The sequence below is a fragment of the Pelodiscus sinensis genome, chromosome 31 (assembly GCF_052426305.1).
Source record: "Pelodiscus sinensis isolate ZL-2025 chromosome 31, ASM5242630v1, whole genome shotgun sequence".
NCBI lineage: Eukaryota > Metazoa > Chordata > Testudines > Trionychidae > Pelodiscus > Pelodiscus sinensis.
This window is the reverse complement of record NC_143082.1, coordinates 1,961,583-1,986,488: the sequence shown is the minus strand read 5'-3', so window position 1 is coordinate 1,986,488 and position 24,906 is coordinate 1,961,583. Positions and strand designations below refer to the sequence as shown.

The 24,906-nt window shown below is 59.2% G+C and overlaps 2 protein-coding genes across 10 annotated transcripts; one reads left to right on the top strand and one right to left on the bottom strand.

Moving 5' to 3' along the window:
* Positions 1 to 402: 402 nt before the first annotated feature.
* On the top strand, positions 403 to 5,434 carry LOC102447890 (adenylate kinase isoenzyme 1). Its single transcript, XM_006113760.5, has 5 exons — positions 403 to 1,005; positions 2,088 to 2,287; positions 2,691 to 2,804; positions 3,011 to 3,205; positions 3,584 to 5,434. The coding sequence occupies exons 1-5, from the start codon at positions 945 to 947 to the stop codon at positions 3,650 to 3,652; spliced, it is 639 nt and encodes a 212-aa protein (XP_006113822.2). The 5' UTR covers positions 403 to 944; the 3' UTR covers positions 3,653 to 5,434.
* Positions 5,164 to 24,906, bottom strand: KHSRP (KH-type splicing regulatory protein). Of its 9 annotated transcripts, XM_075917169.2 has the most exons (21): positions 24,578 to 24,902; positions 20,766 to 20,822; positions 19,455 to 19,551; positions 18,980 to 19,018; positions 18,613 to 18,652; positions 17,990 to 18,039; positions 16,669 to 16,740; positions 15,928 to 15,985; positions 15,127 to 15,298; positions 14,263 to 14,361; positions 13,306 to 13,422; positions 13,026 to 13,128; positions 11,977 to 12,140; positions 9,266 to 9,407; positions 9,026 to 9,186; positions 8,819 to 8,937; positions 8,220 to 8,308; positions 7,938 to 8,135; positions 7,054 to 7,131; positions 6,806 to 6,966; positions 5,164 to 5,730 (listed from the first exon to the last, which is right to left on the bottom strand). In XM_075917169.2, the coding sequence occupies exons 1-21, from the start codon at positions 24,776 to 24,778 to the stop codon at positions 5,722 to 5,724; spliced, it is 2,226 nt and encodes a 741-aa protein (XP_075773284.1). In that variant the 5' UTR covers positions 24,779 to 24,902; the 3' UTR covers positions 5,164 to 5,721. The 9 variants fall into 9 exon arrangements, with proteins under 9 accessions (XP_075773284.1, XP_075773282.1, XP_075773281.1 ...); XM_075917167.2 differs by having other exon boundaries at positions 5,164 to 6,963; positions 24,578 to 24,906; XM_075917166.2 differs by having other exon boundaries at positions 5,164 to 6,966; positions 24,578 to 24,903.

Sequence of the window (24,906 nt, the reverse complement as noted above, 5' to 3'; positions counted from 1 at the left end):
GGGGGGGGACCGTGGCGGGGGGGGGGTGGGGCCCTGGCCCGGGGGGAGGGGCCGTGGCGGGGGGGGTGGGGCCCTGGCCCGGGGGGGGGGGCCGTGGCGGGGGGGGTGGGGCCCTGGCCCGGGGGGAGGGGGCCGTGGCGGGGGGGAGGGGCCCTGGCCCGGGGGGGTGGGGCCGTGGCGGGGGGGGGGGGGGGATATATGGCGCTTTTGGCCAAACGGGCGGTGGACTGGGGCTACGGAGCGGGGGGGTTCCTGGCCCAGGGCCCCGCCGGGGGGGATAGTGGGCGCTGTGTGTGCAGGGGGTACCATGGAGGGCCCCCTCCCCCTTTGTGGATGGGCGAGCCTCACGCCCTAGGGTCAGCTGTCAATGGGGAGGGGGACGTGGGGCTGGGGGGGGGTCGAGCAGCTGCTCTTACGCTTGATCCGAGCCAGGCTGCTCTCAGCACCGAGGGGGCTTAAGGCTGCCCCTGCTCCTCGCAGCAGCACAAAGTCCCTGCAAATCGGGTCCATTGTCTCCTCGGGCCCTTCTCTCCCCTCTCGCACCCAGTCCGGAGGGGCAGCCGGGGCACTGGCGCCATCCCGAGATCCTGGAGCTGGGAAAATAGCCCCCTGGCCCGGGGGAGCTGAGGCGCAGCAAGTAGCCGAGCTGGCACACACCTGGGCCAGGTGTTCTGGGCACTAGACCCCATGCTCCGGTTTCCTCTGCCTCCCCCCACTTCCAGCAGCCACTGCAACCAACTCCCACCCCCCCAGTGGAATCTCAGCGGCTCCTGTCCCAGGCCATAGGCCAGCCCAGGGCTGCCTTGTGACATCAGAAAGCCCGGTTGGCTAAGTAGCAGGGGCCGGGCTAAAATGGCCAGATTAGTTTTACATGAGAGCTTGAGGGCTGCAGGCCAGGCCAGTGCCTTGGGGGGGCCCCCCGAGAAGGGTCTGCACCCTGGAAGATGGGACTCTGCCAGGCCCGGCTTCCTAAAACTGCTAAGCCTCTGAAACCTGAACTGCAGGGTAATCAGCAAGCTGGCTCTAGGGGCAGAGGAGGGTCTCTCTGTGCCTTCGGAGGGTTACGACTGTCTGAACGGGAGGGTCCGTCTTGCTGGTTAGAGCCCAGGGAGCCAGGATTCTGGGGGAGCGGGGTCTAGAGATCAGCTGAGAGAGGCCTGGGAAACAGCCTTGAAGGGAAGAGGCAAAGCTGCCCAAGCATGGGAGTGGACTGGCCCTGCTGGAGGATTTAATTTGCCGTCTTGTTACTGCACGAGTCCTCCGGGAACCTCTGCTCAGCCAGCAGGTCGCTAGACGGGTGTTTGATGCGTTTCCTAGCAGCGCTTTGGCTTAGCTGGGATTTAGGGGAAGGAAGCTGGTTCCGGGCTCGCTACAATAGGTGTGCTGGGTGCAGGGTTGTGGGAAGCGGCAGGTGTGAACCCCCCCCCCCCAGCTAGAATCCAGCTCCTGGGGGGGAGGCGTGCTCCAAACTCATTCCCTGCTTGGTGTGGACAGGTGGGGGGGAGGGTGGAGGAGGATTCCTCTGGGTCCCAGAGAACAATTGGTCCCACCACATGGCAGCCAGGACTGACCCCCTCCCCTCCACCCCGGAGGCCTGTCTCGGCCAAGCAGATGAGGAGCAAGTGGGGTGCGGAGGCCCAGCTGCCTCTTGTCCCCCCAGGGGTGCACACGAACGGGCAGCGTAAGCGTCCGCTTGGCAGGGGCCAGACGTGGCAATGCGTGAAGCTGATCTGCTCCCACAAGCTTACCAGCTCATCCGCTGTGGCCTGCCCCCTTGCCTGGCCATCCTGCCACCATGGGCTGGCCCAGCCCCTGCCAGTACGTCCAGGAAGCAAGTATTTGAACTCCACGCACAGCGCCCAGTTTGTACAAGATTCGGTGCAAACCCCTGGCAGCGGAGGCAGCAGTTTGTATGGTCACATCAGAATCCAAGAGCGTCACACCAGGCCCCTTCCCCGGAGCTCACTGTCCCCATCGGGCTGCCGCAGCCACCCCACCATGAGCTGGGGCCTCGTCCAGCGGGGCAGCCCCCAGCCCAGCCATCCTGGCCTCACCCCTTCCTCTGCCCCATCTGTCTCTTGCCGCAGAGAAGCTGAAGTCGCAAGTCATTGTCTTCGTGATCGGCGGCCCCGGCTCCGGCAAGGGGGTGCAGTGCGAGAGGCTGGCCGCCAAGTACGACTTCCAGCACCTGGGCATGGGGAACCTGCTGCGAGAGGAAGCCGGCCGGCCCACGGGCCAGGGGCGGCAGATCAAGGACATCATGATGAAAGGGGCACTCGTGCCTTTGGTGAGCTCCTGCCCCACCTCCCTCATGGATTACAGCAGCCCAGCTCCCGGGGTGGCCCTGGGAACGATCCTGCCCGGCAGGTCTGCACTTGGCCCCTTCCACAGGCCCGGGCTCCATACGGCTCCCTGCAGAGCCCAGCCCCCCACTACCAGCCCCTCTGCCCACCTCAGGCCTGCTCATTCCTTGCAACCAGCCTATGCCTGGCGCTTGCATGGAGGAAGGTTGCTGGGGCTCAGCATCCCCCCCCCTCCCCCCGCCCAGTAGCCAGCACAGGGGAGAGGCCAAGAGCAGAAGATCTGGGCTCCCGCCAGTACCTGTCAGTCTGGGGGGCCTTGGGGCCCCAGCGTGTGCTGTGGCCAAAGCCCTTCCCCCCCCAGAGCTGAGGGGGCTCCCGTCTCCCCAGGGTTTCGTCCTCGACCTGTTGAACGCCAACTTGCTGAAGAGCGAGGAGGCCAAGGGCTTCCTGATCGACGGCTTCCCCCGGGAGCTGAACCAGGCCAAGGAGTTTGAGAACGTGGTAAGTGCCGGGGCTGACAGCGGGGCGGGAAAGGTGGTGTTGAGAGGAACCGAGCGGCCGCTGCTCCCCCTGTCCTTCGGCCAGCTCAGACGCCGCAGGGTGGCTCCAGCTCCCCCTACGCACCAGGCACAGGAGGGGCCTGGCCCCAGCGCCCATTTCTCTGCTGGCCTGGTGCAGCCCCCTGATGGGGGGTTACCATGCCACAGGTGGGGCGTCCTCCCAACATTGTGATCGTCCTGGACTGCTCCACGGAGACCATGATCCAGCGACTGCTGCTGCGGGGCCAGACGGGCACCCGGGCGGACGACAACGAGGCCACCGTCCGCCAGCGGCTGGAGACGCACTACTCCCTGTGCGAGCCCGTCGTCGCCTACTACCAGCAGAAGAACTTGCTCAGAAACGTAGGTGTGGGGGGGGGGGGGCGCATGCACTCCACAGCAGTAACGCCTCCCCCCGCCCAGAGCAGGCAGTGAGGGGGGGGTTGGCTCCCTCTGAACTGAGGTTCATGGAGCCCAGCTCTGGTGGTTCCCTGCAGGATGGGAGGGGGCGGAGGGGAAGAGAAGAGGAAGCCAGGGCCCAGCCTATGCCAACAGCTTCATCCCCACCCCAGTGGCAGAATCTTGGGTACTGCTCACCAGGCCCCTGGAAGCATCCAGGGGTGAGGGGGGGGAAGCAGATTTGAGCAGAGCCAGTGCTGCACCCCCAGGGGCACTCAGAGACCCACAGCAGGGCCCCTGCCCCGTGCTGCTCTGCCCCAGCCGCTCCCTTGTGTCCTGCAGATTCTTGGTGAGGAGCCGGAAGACGCCATCTTCACAAAGTGCTGCTCCGTCATCGACAGCCTCCTGTAGGCCTGGCGCCCGCCACCCAGCCACTGGGGCGGTGTTCAAATAAAGGCACGGCTCCTGGCCCTGCACTCGCTCCTGCCTTGTCCTTTGGGACCTGTCCCCCTCTCCCAGCCAGAGGCAGTACCAGGCGGCTGGCGCTAGTTCTGGAGACCCAGCAGGAAGCTTGAGGCTTGCAGACAGGGGAGCTAGGGCAGGGCGTGTCCAGCCCAGGGCCCAGCCTAGGCCTCAGGGCCCCTCCTGTCCCAGCTGGGTTACGCCCAGACCCCAAGGGGGGGAGTTTCCTGCCCTGCATGGTGCTAACCAGCCTTGTGGCAGAGACCCCGGGGCAGAAGCTGTTGCCCCAATGCTGGCTGTTACCCTGCCTCCCCGTTCCGGCAGCCCCCTTGGGAGGAGCAAGCCTGCCCAGCCAGAGAGCCGCTAGGGTGGGTTGTCCTGATGGGACAAGCAGCAGCAAGGAGGCCACAGCCAGCCAATGGCCACAAGTCCTGTTGTTTTCCTCCCCCCACTCTGAACTGGAATCCAGCTGCAGTGCAGACAGGCCCCAGCCTTTACCCAGAGGTCAGGGCTGGGAAGAGACCCACTTTCCCCAGCCGGACAGCAAAGGGGAGGGGGAGACACCCAGCACAGGCTGCAGGTCAAGGAACACATGCCAGCAGGAGGGGGCTGAGGGAGAGGGAATGCAAGACAGGCCCCCCCCTGCCTGGGCTGGGCCTCCTACAGCACAAGGCTGCTGCTCCCCCCACTAGGGGGTTTAGCTCCCAGGCGCTAGAAACGGGCCCCTGGGCACAGCTCTCCCCTCTGCCGCCCTGGAGCGGGCTGCGCAGCGCAGGGAGGCAAACAGGCTGCACAGGACCCTGCCCCGAGCAGGAGACCAGCCCAAGGGGGCTGACAGTAGCGCTCTGCAGCCCTCAGCGTAAGGAAGGCAGGTCTGAGCACAGCCCTCCAGAGCAGGTGGGGGACGCGCCGGGTCACTGCTGTGCAGCCGGAGCATCTGTCCATAGGCAGAGGGCCCAGGGCATGAGCTAGTCTGCACCTCGTTTCCCCGCTGCTGGGTAAGCGCTCTGCCCTGCGCCCGGCAGGGGGACTTGCAGTGCTAGGACCAGCAAGGCCCCGCCTAGGCAGGTCCATTCCCACAGATCAGGCCCTGGGAATTGCTCAGCAAGAGACCAGAGGCATGGACCAGCCCAGCCCCCGCTCCCCTCCTTACTCAGAGCGGTGCAGGAGTCCTTCCCTGCTGCCCCGGGCAACCCCAGCCCAGATACAGCGGTGAGGGGCAGCAGCAGAAGCCCCTCACATGGCGCGCTCCAGGGCGCCAGTTGCGCAGTTCAGAAACAGTGCAGCAGAGTTGGTTTCAAAACAAAAAGAGCATTTTATTTAACAAAGCACAATCGCCTGCTCAAACTATAAAAAAACCACAGGAGCTCTTAGTTCATCAGGTTTTACAACAGCTACATCGTGAGAACAATCCGCTTCAAAACCCTATGGACAGACAGACACCACCCAGCAGACACAGGGAGGTTTTGTTATCATTTATTTGTGAAGTTAAAAACAAGCGGTAAAAAGTAAAAACTGAGCATACAATTTGTTTGTTTCAGTTTCAATTTCCTCTTGAACAGACGAAATACATGACAGACCAGTCCCAATTGGGGGAAAATGGGAGGGGGAAAGGGGTGGTTTTTATCTGAAACACCGACACCTTATTCGAGGAATGTTCCAACTCTAACTAAAAAGCAGAGTGATTTTTTTTTCTCCTTGTAAAGTTTTATTTTTTTTTTAAAAACAAAACGAAAAGAAAAAACATGTTACCCTGAAATCGACGTGTGTTTCAGGAGGGCTGAGATCTTGCAGCAGTTTTAGTTCGCTATCTTCTACAGCTGGCTCAACATGAAGGATTCGGATATTTTTTATTTTGATTTTATTTTTATTTTATTTTAAAGAGACTTGGAGGAGCAGCCGAGGTCCTGCTAAGAAACCCAGCACTCAGACCCAGAGGCCAGCTCCCTTCCCCAACAGCGGCCATCTCTCTTTCCAAAAACAAAAAGGGTTTCACGGGTGGGAAGTTCACATTCAATTCACTGAGCCTGCAAGGATCAGGGAGAGAGACAGGAGTCAGTTACCCCCTGAGAGACACGGCTGCGGACGGAAGAGTCCAAAGCAACACAGGGTCGCCCTCTGCTGCCGTGGCCCTGGCTGGGCACTGCCAAGGTAGGGAGCAGAGCAGCGACTGGCCCGTGGCTCCCACCTCAAGCAGGGCGGTTGGAAAGGAAATTGGCAGGTCAAGCCTGGAAGAGACTCTCGTTTCGGAAGCAGCCGCTTTGGTCAGCCCTGAAGATCAGCTCCACGTCGGGCCTGGGGAAGCATTTCTAAAGGGGACTGCTCCCAGCTTGGCATATTTAGGCAGCTAAGTGGCACGGAGCCCTCGGGTGCTGCTGGGGACGTCCCTTAGCTGCCTAAATGGGGCTGAAACCGGATCTGCAGGCCCGTTTCTGAAAGGCTTGGCCCTGGAATGTAACTGCTACGCCTGGCCCAGCGCAGGGCCGACAGCCCGGTGCCAGGCCTGAGCGGGAGCCGTCCAGGTCCCGGGCTCAGCGGCAGCGGTTCTCAGTTCAGTGCCACCGGGAGGGGAAGCTGGTCAGAAACGAAGGAATCTGCACCCAGGCTACCAACGAGTCCCCAGGTTCGAAGCTCACTAGTCCAGCTGCTCTACGGCCCGCTATCCCCCAGCTCCCCGGGCTAACAAAGCGACCCTCCCACGGGTAAGAAACCCCCTAACGCTACTAAGGCGGCCTAGCGAGCCAGAGCTAAGAGCCCAGTGGAAACAGGAGAGTCTTGCGCCAGCTCCGTCCATTCCCCTGAGCTCCCATCTCCCCCGCCCCCAGGTGTGGGGCCAGCGGAAATCCACGAGCGCAGCGCGGGTCTGATCCAGAGGTTTGAGTCTGCTACTGCCTCCAGCTAATGGACCGGGTCCGTTAGCTCAAGCAGTAGGTCGCGGTGTCCTGGGCTGAGTCCCCGCCGACGGCCGATGTGGGAGCCGGTGCACGAGCAGAGAGATGCCGCTCGGGAAGCGCGTCCGGGGGGCCGAGGTTCTCACCCAGGCAGGAGGAGCTACAGCGGGGGGTTGAAGGCAGGCAGCGGGGCACATGGCCGGTCACTCACCTGCTGTCCCTGCTGCGTCGGCGGCGGCACTGGGCCCCCAGCCCCCGGTGTCTGTCCGTAGTAGGCAGCCTGCTGTCTGTAGTACTCTGCCCAGGCTGCGCTGTAGTCTGGCTGAGGTCCCGGTGGCGCCCCTGGTCCTGCGCCAGTAGCTACTTGAGCTGCTACCAGGGGCAGGGGAGAGGAGAGAGGGGTGAGCCGGGCCCTCCGCCGACTCAGCCCCCCCCGGAGGAGCACCAGGCTTCACTCACCTTGTTTCTTGTAATATTCCTCCCAGGCTTTCGTATAGTCCTGCTGCGGGGGGGCCCCGGGCTGCTGGGGCTGCTGGCCTGTGGGCAGAGACGCGCATCAGGGACCCGCAGGCGGCTGGCGTTGGACTGGCGCCAACGGGCGTGGCCAAGCCACCTCTCCCTGGGCATCTTCTCACCAGGACCTGGCCGGGTGCCCAATGGAGCACGGGCTGCGCCCCACGGTGCTTCCGAACACCAGCGGCCCCTCCCCCCACCTGGCCGGGTGCCCACTGGTGCACGGGCTGCGCCCCACGGTGCTTCCGAACACCAGCGGCCCCTCCCCCCACCTGGCCGGGTGCCCAATGGTGCACGGGCTGCGCCCCACGGTGCTTCCCAACACCAGAGCGGCCCCTCCCCCCACCAGGCCGGGTGCCCACTGGTGCACGGGCTGCGCCCCACGGTGCTTCCCAACACCAGAGCGGCCCCTCCCCCCACCAGGCCGGGTGCCCACTGGTGCACGGGCTGCGCCCCACGGTGCTTCCCAACACCAGCGGCCCCTCCCCCCTCCTGGCCGGGTGCCCAATGGTGCATGGGCTGCGCCCCACGGTGCTTCCCAACACCAGCGGCCCCTCCCCCCTCCTGGCCGGGTGCCCAATGGTGCATGGGCTGCGCCCCACGGTGCTTCCCAACACCAGCGGCCCCTCCCCCCAGCTGGCCGGGTGCCCAATGGAGCACGGGCTGCGCCCCACGGTCCTTCCAAACGCCAGCAGCCCCTCCCCCCACCTGGCCGCAGATCCTGGCCCTCAGACCAGGGGGTTTTCCTGAGCTCACAAGGAGCTGGGCTGGGCCCCTCAGGCTCTAGCCACGGCTCCCCGCCCCGCTCTGTGGCCCCCCCGGGCCCTTACCTAGTTTCTTATAATACTCCTCCCAGGCTTTAGTGTAGTCCGACTGCCCGGCGGGGGGTGGCTGCGGGGGCTCCCCCTGCACGGGCGGCGCGGTGGGAGCGGGCGGCGCTCCGGGCACGGGGCCGGGGGGCTGCTGGTAGTAGTGCGAGTAGTACGCTGCCCAGGCCGCGTTGGGATCTGCCGCAGCTGCTGCTTTGCCTGCGAAGGAGCCGCCGGTGAGAACAGACCCGGCCTCCCGCCCTGGGCTACCCAGGCCGCCCGGCGGGTCGGCTCCGTACTTACTCGGGTCATGGGGTGCGGGCGGCTGCCACTGCGGGTAGGTGTTCCCCCAGCCTTGCGGGGGGTAGGGGTGGGGGGGAGGAGCCCCCGGGCTGAAAAAGGAGAACAGAGCCACTGAGGGGGGGGAGGGGCGGTACCAGGCACGCAGACCCTGGTGGGGACAGGCTGACGGAGGGGGAGGGGGAGGCGGGCCCAGCGCATCCCCCAAAGCACCTTCCTCCCCTTCCTGAGGCAGCACCAGTGGGGACAGGCAGCGGCTTTGCTCTGCTCTTGGGCCGGGCAGGCAGCCGACCTGCCGGGGTCATCCGCCCCAGTTCACAGGCCACGCGCCCCCGTCTCATCCTCCCTGGTGCACAGTGACCCCCAAGTCTCTGTAGTCTCAGCCGGGGACGGAGCCAAACCCACAGGGACAGGGCCCCGGCGGGCAGCTCCTCCCAGAACATGGGGCTACTTCTCCCCTGCTCTGCGACCGGAAGGAGGGGCCGAAGCTCGGGCTCCAGACAGGAGGGGATTCTCTAGGGTAGCAGCTCCCACCCCCAGAAAGAGACCCTGGCCCATGGCTCATGCCACCCCTCCAAGAGGCCCAGTGGCTCTGTACTTACTGAGGGGGGGCTCCTGGCGGCCCTGGGTTGAACGGCCCTGGGTTGAACGGGCCCATGGGGCCAGCAGGGCCTGGGGGCCCTCCTGGCCCAGGCCCAGGCCCAACTGGGCAGAGGGGGCCCTGGAGAGAGGAAACAACCGTGAGTGACAAGCGCCTCCCTTGCACAGCTGCCCCTCCCTGGGAAGGGGGGAGCTGGGCCCGCCCCCACCTCGATCTTCTCCTCGATGAGCTGCTTGGCGTGGTCGATCTGCTGCGGGGAGCCTCGGATGACAAACAGCTTGAAGTTGGGGTCCCCGTTGGGAGGCAGCTGCCGGGAGATCTCGACGAACGCCCCCGTCTGCTGGTTTATGGCTTTGACGTTCTCCCCGCCTGGAAGATGGGGGCAGGGTGAGCGCGGGCGGGGAGGGGCCAGCCACGGGAGGGGAGAGCCGGCAGAAAGGGCACTCACCTCTGCCAATCACCAGCCCACACTTGTGAGTAGGGATAGAGAAGGTCATCTCTCCTCCGGGAGGGCCCCAGTTACCCTGCCCTCGGCCACGGCCTCTGCCCCCGGGGGGCATCCCTGGGCCCGGGGGACCCGGTGGGCCACTCTGCAAGACAAGAGCCACAGCGGCCTCAGGGAAGGGCCACGGGCAGCCACGCCCATGGAGATCTAGAGTCACCATGTCCAAGACTGGTAGCGCCCCAGCATGCAATGCACAAGAGCCCGGGCACCGCTCTCGGGAGGCGGGGCAGCTGAGGGCCAGCGGGCGCTGGCGGGGAATCGCCCAGGGAGAACGAAGGCTGCGGGAACGTGCCAGTCGCCTCCCCGAGCTCTGCCCGCACGAGCAGCAGGGCGCAGCGCTTGGGGTGGCGGCATCTCAGGGCACAGTTGGGAGCCGTTCTACATGCTGCCCAGGGACTGCCCCATGACCCCCGGCCAGGTGGGTTCAGACCTGCCCAGCCCCCAACGCCCGAACCCCTCACTTCTGGCCCTACCCGAGCCTAGGGGGAGCCTATTAGTCCTGGCCCCCCAGGAGAGTTTCTGGCCCTGGGGGTAAGCCCCGAGTCGCCGTGCCTCGCCCCCAGTGGGGATGGAGCGTGAGGGGAATCTTTTCCCTGCTTCTCAGCAGGGGGCCACACCTGTGAGGGGTTCTCCCCCTCACAAGGGCCAGGGCAGTGAGGATCCTGGAGTTTGGTTTTTTGTGCTTTTCACTTGTGTGGCTCCCGCCCGATTTCTGAGGGTCAGTGGCCCGACTCCAGAGAGGTTCCCCACTCTAGGCCTAGCCGAAGTTCCTGAACAGGGTCACTCCACTCGGAGCTCAGCTTGTGTGCGGGGCCTGCTCTAACCACTGGACATCACTGCCACGCCAAATCCCTTCCCACCTGCCCCACAGCGCACCCGCTGTGCCTGGCCATCTGCCCCGTGCTCCGCAGGGCCCGAGCGCGTCAGAGCAGCCTAGCAGCAGGCAGACAGGAGCCAGAAATCTGCTGCCCCTCGCGGAGCTGAGCAAATGCCAACGGAAGCGAAGGGAATGAGGCGCCTCAGGGAGGAAGCCGGCCTGGTAGGTCAGGTGCCTAGACTCAGAGCTGTGACAGCAGCCTCCTAGGGGAGGGAAAGCGGCGGGCGGCGAGGGCAGGGGGGTGTCACGAGCCCCAGCGACCACCCGGGGGAGGGCTGCGGGGTGGAACAGGTCATGACAACTGGAACCAGAGACCATCGCCCTTCGCTGTTGCCCCCCAAGCCAGGTGTCAGGCAGCCCCGCAGGTTCTGGTGGACACGGCCCCCTTGTAAGACATGCACGAGGGACGTCATGGAAACGACCTCCAGCTAGGGGCCACCCTCCTGAACACGGCCCTTTAGAGAGCAGCATTTGGCCCTGCTACCCCTGTTCTACATTCGGGGGGCTGGGAACAGAGCTAGTGCTAGTGACACCACCACATGACTAGGAGCCCCTCCAAATCCTTCCCCAGCATTTCTGTTCAGCTCCCTCTTGGCCTGCCCGGTAGTGGGGACAGGCTGGTACAGCTAGCCCCCGCAGGAAGGGACCGACACCACTCTACAGCGCAGATCGGGGAGGCAGTGTGGTCTAGCGGAGATAGCACTAGCCTGAGGCTCAGGAGCGCTGGGGTTATTCCTAGCTCTGCCACTGCCCAGCTGGACAACACAAGGCAAGGCCTCCTTGTGCCTCAGTTTCCCTCATTCTGTACAATGGGGATAATGACATTGACCTTTAGCTCTACTGGTAAAACCTGGGAGTTACTCTAACGGCATCCACACTACAGGCTGCACTGGGACAGCCATGAAGTCGCCACACCTGAAATAATGAGAAACCAAAAGCCTGCATGGCCCTGCCTGCCCCTGAAAAGCGTTTGGAAAAGAGAAGACTGAAGGGGGACACGAGAGCCGTTTTCAAGTATCTAAAAGGGTGTCACAAGGAGGGGGGAGAAAACTTGTTCATCTTGGCCTCCGATAGAACAAGCAGCAATGGGCTTAAACTGCAGCCAGGGAGGTTTAGGTTGGACATTAGGAAAAACTTCCTAACTGTCAGGGGGGTCAAACACTGGGATAAATTGCCCAGGGAGGTTGTGGAGTCTCCATCTCTGGAGATAGTTAAGAGGAGGTTACATGGACATCTATCCGGGATGGTCTAGTCAGTGCTGGGTCCTGTCGTGAGGGCAGGGGACTGGAGTCTAGGACCTCTCGAGGCCCTTCCGGTCCTAGCAGTGTATGAAATGCAGCCTGCCCCCGCTCCAGCGCTAAGCCCCACTGACCCCAGCAGCGAAGCAGCTAGGCCAACAGCAGACTGATCAGCAGAGCCCCAGAGGCGGTTACCCCCACGGACAGCTCCCTCTGGCACAGCTGGAAGTGCCTACACGAAGGGGTTTCCACAGTAGCACTGCAGCCCCCTCCGTGTAGACGTGCTCTGAGTCGCCACCTGACCCTTGGTTCGCATTGGGGGACAGAGCCCCCGCTTGCAACACGCCGCTTTCCAGTTAAGGGGTTACGAGCTTGCAGGACACAGAGCTCTCCCGCCTGGGCCCCCCAAACCACAGATCTCAGCCCCGCTTTCCAGAATTTAAAGTGAGGAAAATTCAACTTTTCAGGCCCCTTACGCGTCACACAGCAGAAAAGCAGCACCACAGGTTTTATTCTTAGGGCTACTAAGGAACACTCACTGGGTGGGGAGCCGACCTCTCCCAGGGCAGCATGCCGGAGCAGGGCATCCCGGCGTTACCTACCCGAAGGCTCTGCAGGAGGTCGTTTATAATCCGGGCAGCATGTTCGCACCTGTCTGGGGGCCCCATAATATGGGCAATCTTCTCTGGACCCGTCCCATCATCTGAAACAAGCACAGGAGCCAGCTCAAAGCAAGGCGCCCACTGCCAGGCCCGACTCCGAGCAGGGCTCTCGCCAGGCGCCAGAACACCGTGTTAGCAGTGGGCAAGTCTTCCCATGGCGTTCACGGCAGCGTCAACGGAAGTTAGCAGCACCTCTGCCATGCGCCCCAGCACACCTCAGGGGACAAGGCTTGGACAGCTGGAGGTACTAGTGCCGGGGGACCGTTCCAGACGATGACTGGACTGCACAGACCAGGCTACGGTGCTGTGTCTGCCTTGGACGCTGGCATGGGACCAGTTTCCTTAACACGGGAGCAGGGTCAAAGGGCAGGTGACACTTCCAATCCGTCAGAAGCAGCAGGTACTGTCACTTAACCACACAATGTGGGACATTCACCTCTCGAAGCGCGAGCGAAGCCTGCCCAATGTTTAAGTGCTCGGAGCACAGGACTGGCCATCCCAGGTCCACCACCGGTCCCCCCAGCCAGGTTACCCACCTCCGGAAGTGGCTGATGCCGGCTGCTTGGCCCCAATGCATCCCACTCTGCTTAATGCACTGGGCTGTTTGCCGTCATGCAAGGGCAGGGGGAGGAGGAAGGGAGGGATTCTTTGCTGAGCCCTTCACCCGAGGCAGGACACAGGATGGGCAATTCTAGGGCTTTTTCCAAGGGAAAAAAATCTGTCTTATTGGTTTTCAGGAAGAAGTCCCGAGGGCGCTGTGGAACCCAATGCCGTGCCTCGCAGCGTCTGCACCCGAGGGAGCTGCCGGTGCATGAGCCCACCCTGAGTGTCTGGTAGGCGACCATCAGGAGGCGTCAGCGGGCAGGCGATGGGTCTGCAGGGACACTCGGGGGAAGGGGAAGAGGTGAGCTCTTTAGGGGTCCCACCTTGCTTGAACTGTATCCGAACGCCAGCATCGTTTTGTATTTTCTTGATCATCTCTCCGCTGCGGCCGATCACCACACCGACAGAATGCCTGGGCACGGGGACCTGAGCGAAGGGCAGGAGCCATGTTAAGCGGAGAACAGGAAGTCATTCCCAGGACGCTAGGCCAACGGGTTTTTGGGCGAGTGCTGCCCCCTACTGTCAGACTACACAGCATCCTCCCTGGACAGAACCAGCAGCAGCCGACCAGGGGACCATTATCCCCAAGTGAAACAAACTCACGCGCCAAACTGGTCTTACATCTATTCCTCCACCGATCCTGGAACCGTATTCATTTCGGTCACCGAAGCCGCCCTGGTCACGTTCGCGCAGAATGTCCATCACCATCTCACACGCTTGCTGCAAACAAGACATGGCAACGTGAGCCAGGGGCCGGCGACCCCTGTGCTGCAGGCCTGGCTCTCAGGGCAAGCAGCACTGAGGCTCACTGGACCACACGAATGCCTCCGTTAGACGTGTGGGCTCCACCAGCGAGTGGCTTTGACCCCAAGCCCCACGCAGAAAGGATCTCAGTGCTCCAGGAAAGTCACAGCTGTCCACGCCGGCACGCTCCCGGGTACATCCCGCCAGGCATGCAGCAGCCCTGGCCCCAGTCTGACTATTGACTTCCTGTCCTAAACAAGGTTCTGCGGCTGGCCCCAGAGTGGTTGCACGGGGGAGGCATGTGCACAAGGCCATTTGGAACGTGGGGCGTGTTCTGGGTGCCCCGGGGAGATCCAAGTGACGTGCTAGGACATTTAAAAGGCTCAAACCAAAGCAGCCCACTTCGGAACAGCCCTAAGGCAGGTAACCACTCACCACTAAAGCGGAGGTTTGCATACAGGGTACGCCGAGGTCTTCCAGAGGGTACAGCAACCAGCCAAATATCTACCTTGTTTTACAACAGGCTACATAAAAAGCACTAGCCAAATCAGTATGAACTAAAGGCTCGTATCACGAAACAAGTGGTTTTAGGGGAGGTGCACTCAGGGGTACACATGACAACGGACTCCAGAGAGGGGGACAGCATTCTGGCAACGTTGACAGCTATTGCACTGAAGGGGCCACGTAACGAGAACCCCCTTCTACCATCCACAAGCCCTCGCCATGGACAACACCCCACCGACAAAAGCGCAGGCTGTCTGCCTCCTGCGGTGGCTCCCCGCACACACGCTCCCGGGGGGAGCCCGTCTGTCTCACCTGGACTTTGTAAGGGTCTCCAATTATCCGAAGGGGCTTATCTACATTGGTGTTTTGGGAACCGTCTTGGATTAAAATCATTTTCACGCCCGCTCGCTCCTGCAGTGAGGAGAAGGGAGAAGGGAAGGCGTCAGCCAGGGGGCAGGCGAGGCTGGAGAGCTCCAGCGATAGCCTGCCACAGCCTGCGCCAACCGCAGCTCTGAGGGGCGCAGAAGGTACAGACTTGCCCACTGACCATTCCCATGATCTCTAGAGAGACTCAGCCCCACAGCCGCTGCACTGACCAACCGAGACCAGCCCTGAAGCGTCACTGCTCCCAGCACAAGGCCCTAGCTGGTTGTGGACCTGGGGATCTCCAGGGTCTTACTGCCAGCGAGTTCCGTTCCCAGCTCGTAAGCTCTCCGCACACACGCCGACTGGGCAGGGCTCCCTGCACCCTGGCTGATGCCCACGTGACTCAGGGTGCCCCCAGCTCTGCTGCACTTGAGCAGGGCTGGAGGGACCAGGCTAAGCCCAACTGCCTCTAGGCGTGCCAGGGCTGGTGAAGTCTGCACGGGGTAGGTGAGCTTTCCCTGGCACAAGGCCTGGCATAGCAGCGCCGAGGCCGAGGGGCGTGCGACGGGTGTTACTGAGCCCCTGCCCGAGCTAACAGGGCACAGCACACTAGTGACACAGGACTCTGGAGGGAGCCAGGGCGGCCCTGGCGCACAACCCTCTCTGTGGCCAAGGAGAAGAGGCCACAAGAGCCACGGCGCAAGAGGTGGAGCCGTGAGAGCCAGGAAAGGGGGGCTCTGGCACCCTGCCCTAACCGCGAGGCGCTGTCGGCCCACTGGGCCCGCAGCCGGGGCGGCTCCGAGCCCTTACCTGCAACTGCTTAATCGTCTCCCCGCCTTTGCCGATCACCAGCCCCGCCTTGCCAGCGGGGATCATGATCTCCTGCACTGTGCCGTTCTGCCCATTGGCGTTGTCGTGGAACTGGCCGGGCGGCCCCCCGCGGCCCCGGGACACAATATCATCCAGCAGCATTTTTGCTTTTCTGTGAGGGGCAGAGAAACAGCAGCCACGGTGAGCAGGAGGCGGGGCCCCCCCTTCAGCCATCTGTCCACGCGCGCCCGGCCCCGCGGGCCACATGCTCACACGGCCTCGCCCAGCCTGCTCCTGAGGTCGTTTGCCAGCCAAGGAGACAGGCCCAGCTGCCACAGTGCCCTCTGCCCAGAGCTGCTTTTGCTACACCCTAACCCCCAAGTGGACACTGCTGTTGCCAGCAAGAGCCCTGAGCGATAGCACCTACAACTGGGCATTTTGGCTCCATGTGCTATGGCCAAACCCTGTCCCCAGCACAAGAGCCTCACAAGAGGCAGAGACCCTTCGCTTGCAAACCGCCTGCTCAGAATTTCACTATTTGGAAAAGGGAGGGGGTGTGAATTTTCTCCAAGGTCTTTCCCCACCAACCTGACAAGGCCCTCGTCCTCCCTGCAGCAGGGAAAGAAAGCCACTAAGAGCCGCAGGACTCCGGCAGATGGTAGGGGACGGGCGAGAACCTCCAGCAGGGACTTGCCAGCAAGCCCTGGAGCTCTGAGCTCAAAGCTCAGCACTGAATCCCTGCCTGACAGACCCGAGCACAATCCACACCGAAGCCCATGGCAAAACAGAGGCTTTACTCACTGGACAGATTCCGGGGACCCAGTCAGAGAGACGCTCCGCTCTGGCAAGCCGCCACTGTCTGTGGGAGAAGACCGCGGTAAATGACAGGCCCCATGGGCACGGCACCAGGAACCTCTACAGATGTGCTTATGCTTCCGCTCCCCATCGACTAGGCCAGAGTTCAGAAGACCATCCAGGTGCCATGGCGCCGAACTGGACTAACTGGGCCGAGATCTGAAGAGGCCCGGCTCCGCGACAGCCAAGTTCTCTAAGCAGATCCACACCGTGCCCCGTGGCTCGACATGCCCCTCACCTGCTGGTGCCATTGGCATTGCTAGGTTGGATCAGCGACCCGTGGGATTTAGCCGGCATCGCTACAGTCGTCAGACATTCTTGTACACGAGTGAGCTCACTGTGTCCCAGGCTTGGCCCGAGCTGTCCAATGCGCCACGGACGCTCCCCAAACCCAGCCCAACACTGCCAGGGAACGCTCAAGGCCAGCAGCACGCCCCATCACATTTGAGACTAGAAGGGAGCATGGAGAGTACAGACTGTACAGAACCCCACCCAGCAACTCCCACAGAGCCCAATGACTTCTACCAGAGGGTCAGAATCTACCACAGCCATTGCTCACAGGGGCAATTACACTCGCCAGCATACACTTCCCCCTCAGAGGAAGGGGCCAGGGATGAGTTCACACTCCCAAGGACCCGTCTAGCACGAGCACTCTGCCGAGTTGCTGCACGGCGCACCCGCCCGTACCTGGCGATATCTGTACTTTGCAGCCAGAGTCCTGCTGGATTTTGTTGATCTGTTCACCGCCTCTTCCTATAACTGGAAAAAAAGGAAAGGAGAAGAACCGCTAAGGAACGCCGCTTGCTGCCGGGAGAGGCAATGTCCCTACAAGACTCGTCTCAAAGTAACACGCTTCCCGTAATTCAGTTATGGACTATTCATCGGCAACCACTTGAAAAAGAAAGCCATTTAAGAGCCCCAGCCATCTCCACGCAGATGAGAGTTGCCTTACATTCTGCTGGAGGAACAGTGAAAAGGATCGAACCCAAGGTAGTGGTAGGCCCCCAACACTGTCGGTCAAAAGGTGACTTTAGCCTTCGCAGGGAACATGCAGCACTTTGTCAAGAGCCTCAATGAGCCCTACAGAGGCGAGCAAGTTTCATTATCCCCTTTCTAGAGGGGGGAAACTGAGGCAGCAGGCAAGATCAGAATCCAGGGCTCCAGCTCCGTGCCCCAAGCGAGTCTGTGGACGTCAGAAGGGAGAAGACAAGCAACAGATTCCAACGGTCCATCTAGTTAAGAGTCTCAAAAAGGCCATCGCCACAGGGCCAGGGCAGCCTAAAGGAACCAGACGCCTCTGAAGGAATTTGGTGCATCCCAACTCGCCAACTCCTCCTCTAGCCTCAAAGCTCAGAAAGCCAAGCCAACTGAACCACATCTTGGAAATCAGCAGTTTCCTGGGCACAGGTCTTATGCCACGGAGCCCAGTTTCCTCCTGCTTCGCACCAAGCTGCCTGTTACAGCCACCATTCCCCTTCTGGCACAGGCCTGGACTCTCCTCAGAGCCAGTCACTGCTTCTCAGATCAGCCAGACAAGAATGAACGTCCCCTCTTCCCTGGGAGAGAAACACAGAGCCTTTAACAACACTCCTGGGAAACCATGCCACTGCTCACAGGCCACAACCTCAGTGCACAACGGAAGTGCCAACCACCACGGTGACAACACACCTGGCTAGGAAGTTGCCCACAGTATCGAATCCCTACCATTTAAAGCAGGGAGTCCGAGCCTCAGTGTTCAAAATACCAACATGTTCCACCCTGACTCTCCCCTGGCTGGCACAAGTACCACATCAGAACTGCCAGAGCATCAGATAAGACTCAAGTGGGCGTTCGAGACCTCGGAGAGCTGTCCCCAACACAAGGAAGGGCAACAGAGCACAGAACCAAGCTTTTCTGCAGAAAGCTCTGTGACGGCCACAGGGAAGCCAGGAAGGTATGGGTGAAGTTCAGGTAATAGTACAAGCCTTTCACTAAAGCAACTGCAGGCCACGCCCTGCCTAATACTCACTGAGTCCCACCATGCCATCAGGTACTCTGTACTCTTCAGTCACTGTAGACCTGCAAAGGGAAACGGTCAGCGGCTTAAAGTGAGGAGTGGGAGGGTAACAAAAAAGGACCCTATATTCACCTGCAGCGATCAGAAACAAGAGAAAGGGCTTTCTTTGTCCTGCTGGGCCAGACTGGAGGGTGGCAGAACAATTGGCACCAGTCTAGGGGCTGTGTAAGTGTCAGGGGTACACATGGCAAGCTAGTCACATGCCCTGGAGTCCACTGTAGCAGCGTGTGCACACAATGCGCCAGCTTTACAGAAGCCAAATCTAGGAAACCTAACGCAAAGGCTGCACAAGAGCTAGAAGTACCGCGCTGGTGGCCAAGAAGCACGTCCCTCACTACCAACAAGGCGCACACATGCCAGGAGCAACCAGTCTCCCCAAAGGCATGTCACAAGACTCCAAGGGTAAAGCCTCACATCTGAGCAGAGCAGCTTGGCCAGTTTCGGGGCACCCCAACTGTTGCCCTCTGAAGATGTCTGAAGTTCAAGAGGGGTCACTAACTTGGTCCTGAACGTGCAGTTCAAGCTCACAAGCCGTGTGACTGAGGGCAGGGGAGGAGGGTGACGGTGGCAATTACCTGGGAGGAGGATGAATCGGTCCAAGCTGAGCAGACATGGCTGGAAAGAAAAAGCAGGAGAGGTCTGGGGTTATGACATCACGTAGTGGAATGCAGAACAGTGCCAGAAAGCCAAAAATCAGTCAGTCAATCATTATCCAGGCAAACTTTAAGGGAGATAAAGATCCCACCAGATCATCAATAAGTTCCTATACATTTCTAATGCAAATCTTCCTCCTCCATCTATCACCCCAGCCATTCTTATTCTCTCAGCTTCCATGTGAAATGACCCCTCCAGGTGAGCAGCAGTTATCGGCGGGCTTTACAGAACATCCCCAGGCACTGTCTAGTTATTTTCCCCATCCCTTTTAACAGAAGCTGTACTTACAGTCACCTTGAGCAGCCAGTTTCTTGCTCTCTGGCTGGTCTGTTTAAAAGACAAGGGAGTAGATTAGATTCAAGCCAATCTCCTTCTAGTAGTTACAGGCAGCCTCCCTTCTCCAAGGCTGGCATGTGGCACAGAAGAGCAGCCCAAAGCATGAGGGGCTAGATGCGAGCTACGTACATCCTCACTAAGAAAGCCTTCAGAACATTTAACAATCAACAGGCACTTCGGCAGGTGCTGCCATCAGAGGGCCAGGCAGCGAGGGGAGGGGACTAGGAGCACAGCGACACGGGGGTAACTCCGAGTGCAGCCAATGGCTCAGAGCCTGGTTTAGAGGTGCTAGCTGTAAATAGGGATCTGCTGCAAAGCCCCCCCAGATCTACAGAGGAAAGCACAAAGTGCTAAGTATCACCAAGGCCCAGCACTCCTATTGCATAACGGCGCCGTTCAAAGAGAGACAACGAACTCCCTGCAGTACCTCCATCTTCCAGTTGCCTCTTCTGACCCCCAAACCCAAAGTCTGGAGTGTTGTTGTTCACCGTGGTAGCTGCATCACCCCCAATTTTAGCCGCTATCTGAAAAGAAAGCAGGTGGCATCATACAGTTACCAAAGGGAAAATCCTGCCAGAAATTAGCAACAATGGGGAAAATAAAAAGCAACTGGATTAGCAAAGGCAAAGTATTCTCAAGCCCTAGGACCTTGAGTCCATTAAATATCCCACACAATACATGGCAATGCCATTTAAAGAGTCCTAGACCAGGCTACACAGCTCAGAGGACTACATTAAACAATCACACTTAAGCTAAGCAAGGACTAGCATGTTATTACAGCACTAAAAAGATATGCTCTAGCCTAGGTCTATGTATCAAGTTAATGACATTTATTATAATAGTTGCATGTAGCAAACACTATTAAAGCTGTAAAACTGCAACTACTACGAACTAATAACTCTTGTGCTTACACTTTCCGAAAAACACTTCCCCAGGGCTGAGAGTTCTGTACTTGCATTTCAGCCAAAATGTGAAATTTTATGCAAAAAGACCACTTTTAAAAATGCATTATAAATGTACCTTCTTGCTTTCTGTTCAGATGTAACAAGTGGCAGTACCTCCAATCTGTATACCTACCAGACATACAGCCCCCAGTCAAGAACCCATCAACTCCAAATAATGTGAGTGTGGAAACAGAATGAACAGCAGCAAATTTCACTAGCTAAGAGTCCACTTTTGAATGCCAGCTGAGACAGACTTGGTCTCATTCAGGATGTGGGGGGGTGGGGGGGTCACAAAAGTGTTGCTTGTATGCAGAACTGTTAGCTCACGCCCAGTTCAAATTTCTCACACTCCAGCTAGCTCCCTGGAAGCATCAGTATACACTTGTGTCTATTAAGTGTGCACATGCATTACTTTTATATGACCATGAGCGTACACAACTCTGAGACATGGTCTTCCCTTCCATTAAACTTAGGAAATTAAAAGCAAAAAAAAATTGTTAATAGAACATTAAGGTTGCAAATTTTAATTAAGAAGTCAAGCATTGCAATAGCCTTTTTCTGAGAATCTGAACTTGCGTACACAGAACAAAGGTGTAACTTACATATCGTCACTAACAATATTAATATGCATTCTTTCAGTTACTAGTTAGCTTGTATACAATTAAGATTCACTAGGATAGAATTCAGCCTACCGGATGATTACATTTTGTATTTCCCATTTAAATTCACAACCTTAACACTGCATTAACACCAGTTTTAACTGATTTTTAGAAGTAGCTCCCTTGTTTATTTACCTGCTGCAACTCAAGTTTAGGATTCTGCTCAACAGGAGCTGACACCACCACAGGCACCTGAAGACAGTAGAGGACATGGTGATGTGCTCAGCTGTTGCAGGACAGAGAAAATCCCGTGCTTGGGTATTGGCAGATAAGTCAGTTTTATCGTGTTCATAAAAGGTGCAAGATTGACAGGACTGGAGGTCAAAGATTTCTCTACCCAGCCAAATCAAGTGCAGCCAGGGCAGTCCAACAGCAAGGCACAATTCCCTACAACGCCCCCAGCAATGTGTGTCATCCACTATTACTAGTAATTACCGTTAAGTGCAGACAGTAAGCTTGCTGCTGTGCGATTCACAAGGACTATCCCTGCCCAGAACTGCAATTCTCAAGTGACCTGGAGGGACACTTCTCTGGGGGCAGAGGACAGTTCAGTCTCCATGGCCCATTCAACACTTTGCCCTTCTGGTGAGGAAGCCAATTGACCTGCGGTGGCAGTGAGCTGCGCACACCTTTTCACTGAAAAGAGGAGCGACACCTAGCCTAGTCTCGACCGAAAAAGGTTTGCTGGGACAGTTACAAGAAACCCATCCTGGCAAACAGCCTTGCAGGAGGATGGATTCTACAGGTTTGCTGCCTTAACAGCGAGGACAGGCAATGTCCCCTCTAAACTTTCCCATCCATGTGTGGCATAAATGTTTTGCCATGCACAAAGTATATGGGGATGTGCCCCACCAGCAGGAACAAAAACCTAGCGGTGGGAGTCTGCTAATCAGCTGGGTGGCACTGGAATTTCTCCTGAGTGGCCACACAAGCGCAGTTTAAAGGGAATGCTAGGAACATGTAAAATCTACTTTGTTGCAGGTGAGAGTGGGTGGCGGTAAGTTGTGGGGAAACACTAAATAAAATGGTTTAAGCAAGGTTTGTTTTTGTTCTTTAAATGATAACATGTATGTCTGAACTCCTTTACTACATAGACAGGCCATTGACAGGGTGGTTGAGTTTTACAGGGGAATGTGTTTTGGGGGATTTAAGGTTTTAGGAGGTGGGAGCAGGATTAAAAAAAATCAAGAAATAAGAGTGGGTCGGAGTGGGCAGGACAGGAGCAGGATTAAAAAGTCTCTTGCAGGGCTCTACTTTCAAACTAGTGGAGAGGAAGATTAAGAGTGCTTGTGCGGGGACTTCTTGCATAGCTCTCCAAAGAAAAGACGCTATCCTGGGAAAGTATTTCTGTGCTGGCATAACTGGGTCTACACTAGGGCTTTCACCAAGTATAGGGTGTGATTTTTAATGACATTTTTAAACTGCCATTACTATTGAGAGAAGTTGAGGGCACACCTGTTCCCCAACTCCCTAGCCCAGCTACACCATTAGATGGCAAGCACTTTTGCTAGTTATCAAGCAGGACTGGATTTCAGCCAGTGACACAGAAATGAAAGAATTTGTATCTCTAGTAGTCCATAATACCATCCTATACACCCCTTCATTTTATTAAAAACAAACCTATTCCTAATTTTAAGGTTGCACATTTGTTTCAGTTTGGGGATCCTTCACTTTTTAACAAAGGGAGCTTTGCTCCTTGCACTCCAAAAAAATTAATACCCTCACTTTCAAAAACAAATTTTAAGGGCCAGACTCGGGAGAGCTACAAAGCATCCAAGGGTGTAATAATTTAGAAATACATTTCCCAAACTTAAGCTCAGTTTTATACTGAAGCATCCGACAGATGCATGAATATCCCAAGATTTTAGTACTGCAGAAAGATACACCTAAAAGTTGGGAAGAAAATTAGAATAAAACATCGCCAAATCACCAACATCTCTCTACCTCCTGGCAGTGGCAAAATTAGTGCAGGATTTCCCTGCATGTTAGCAAAGACCACATTTCACCACTATATCCAGCCACCAGTGCCCACGAAACAGAGCAAGGTATATAGACATTTTCAACTTAGAAATTCCTTTTGCAAAATGCCACTGTTCATCTGAATTGTGACTGAGTTGTCAGCATTTATGCTGCTTCCTCTATAGTCTGAGGAAAAGAAGTCATGAGTTGCAGTGGTTTGCCTAGCTGAAAAAGATGCTAAACTGCTCCACTATTCCAGTGGGAAGTGTTACCACTGTCCCCCAAATGTTGGGTGCCTCTTGTGTAGACTCTGTATGTGATACAGACTTGGTTGAGCTGCTCAGTTAGTGGCCCATGGCTCTGGGGTTTTATAGCATTCCACTAGTCAGAATAAGGGACACCTGCAGAAGTTGGGGTACATGGGGACATCATGGCCCTATTGCCCCATTAAGTTAGATATCCTTGTCCTCAGGTGGTTGATGGATTAACATTGCCAGCCTTCTCCTTTTGGGAGAGTTATACTGAAAACATGGAGAAAGCCCCAGAATTAAGGAGGGCCACCCCATAACACATCCTCATTTCATGTGGGACTACAAATGAGATCCCAAGGTGCTGCAGTCAGAAACAGGGGAGGACTAAGCAGAGCTCTCTGCTGGCTACGTGCCAGAGAACAGACCCAGGGGCTTGGCCATTCCCTCTTCCACATGCGTGACATGAGACCCAGACTAACAACCTTGGTATGGACCATAAAATCCTGAAGCTCAATGCAAAAGAATTCTTACCTTCTGCAACTGGTGACAGAAGTGAGAGTCCTACTCCCATGGGGGAAGGAGTAGGCCACCTTGGAGAGGGGTTCCCTCACCCTCCTGCGCCTTTTCCCTCAGCCTCTCTCCTCCCACAGCTTTTACCAGCCCTTTACCCACCTGCCACACCAAAGACCTGCAACCCCTCTGCTTCTAACACCTACACAGCACGCCTCTGCCAGCCCCTAACCCCTTCCCCCCACATCCCTCACTCTACTCCAGTACGACCAGCCCTCGCAGCCTAGGACGCCCTCTTCCCACCTCACTCCCAGCACATCCCCTTCCCCCACACTCCAGACCTCTCCCCCAGCTCCCTTCGGTCCCAGCCCCCACAGCGCAAACCACTTCCTCCACCCGCTCATTCCACCCCATCGCCCTTACTCCCTGCCCCCCTTCCCCCTCCTCTCTGCTCCCAGCCCTGACTGCCCACCCCCTCCTCCCCCCGTCTGCACCCCCTTCCTCCTCCCCCTCCTCCCCCGTCTGCGCCCCCTTCCTCCCCCCTCCTCCCCCCGTCTGTAGCCCCCTTCCTCCCCCCTCCTCCCCCATCTGTGCCCCCTTCCTCCCCCCTCCTCCCCCCATCTGTAGCCCCCTTCCTCCCCCCATCTGCCCCCCTTCCTCCCCCCATCTGTCTGCAGCCCCTTCCTCCCCCCTCCCCCCCCGTCCACCCCCCTCCTCCCCCCGTCTGCACCCCCCTCCTCCCCCCTCCTCCCCCCATCTGTCTTCCTCCTCCCCCTCCTCCTCCCCCCCATCCCCCCTTCCTCCCCCCCTCCCTCCTCCCCCCCGTCTGCACCCCCTTCCTCCCCCCTCCTCCCCCCCGTCTGCACCCCCTCTCCCCCCCCTCCCCCCTGTCTGCCCCCCTTCCTCCCCCCTCCCCCCCCATCTGTAGCCCCCTTCCGCCTCCCCCTCCCTCGTCTGTAGCCCCCTTCCTCCTCCCCCTCCCCCACCACCCGTACCCCTCCCTCCCCTCCTCCCCCCACCCTCTGCACCCCTTCCTGCCCCCAGGCTGACCCTGCGCTGCTCCCCTCCCCCGCCAAGCCCCCTCCTGCATCCTCCCCCCTCCCATCTGCAGCCCTTCCCCCCCTTTCACTTCCCCGCGCCCCACCCCTCCCGCCCTCATGGCCCGGCCCCTCCCCCCGCCTCAGGCCCGACCCCCCGCGGCCCGGCCCGGCCCCGCCGCCCCCTCACCTGTCGGGCCCGCTGCACGGCGTCGGCGAAGGCGTCCTTGCGGATCCCGCCGGGCGGCCCCCCCGCCCCGCCCGGGCCGGGCCCCCCCGCGCCGCCCGCGCCCGCGCCTCCCGGGGGCGGCCCCCCGGCTCCGGCTCCGCCGGCTCCCCCACCGGGGGGCCCTCCGGAGGGCGGGGGCCCGGCCGGGCTGTAGTCCGACATGGCGGCGGCTGCGGCCGGCGAGAGACGCTGAGGAGGCGGCGGCGGCGAGGGCTCAACGCGGGAACCAGGCCGAGCTCTCCACACACCCCCGCAAAGCACGGTGGGATCGGGGGGCGGGGACTCGGCGA

Coding starts and splice junctions, on each gene's coding strand:
- LOC102447890 (XM_006113760.5), top strand. CDS start 945: ATGGGACTCTGCCAGGCCCGGCTTCCTAAAACTGCTAAGCCTCTGAAA. Junction 2,288..2,690: donor AAGGGGCACTCGTGCCTTTG/GTGAGCTCCTGC, acceptor CCGTCTCCCCAG/GGTTTCGTCCTCGACCTGTT. Junction 3,206..3,583: donor AGAAGAACTTGCTCAGAAAC/GTAGGTGTGGGG, acceptor TGTGTCCTGCAG/ATTCTTGGTGAGGAGCCGGA.
- KHSRP (XM_075917166.2), bottom strand. CDS start 24,778: ATGTCGGACTACAGCCCGGCCGGGCCCCCGCCCTCCGGAGGGCCCCCC. Junction 15,299..15,927: donor GGGTCCCCGGAATCTGTCCA/GTGAGTAAAGCC, acceptor TGCCCCTCACAG/AAAAGCAAAAATGCTGCTGG. Junction 6,967..7,053: donor GGAATATTACAAGAAACAAG/GTGAGTGAAGCC, acceptor TGCCCCTGGTAG/CAGCTCAAGTAGCTACTGGC.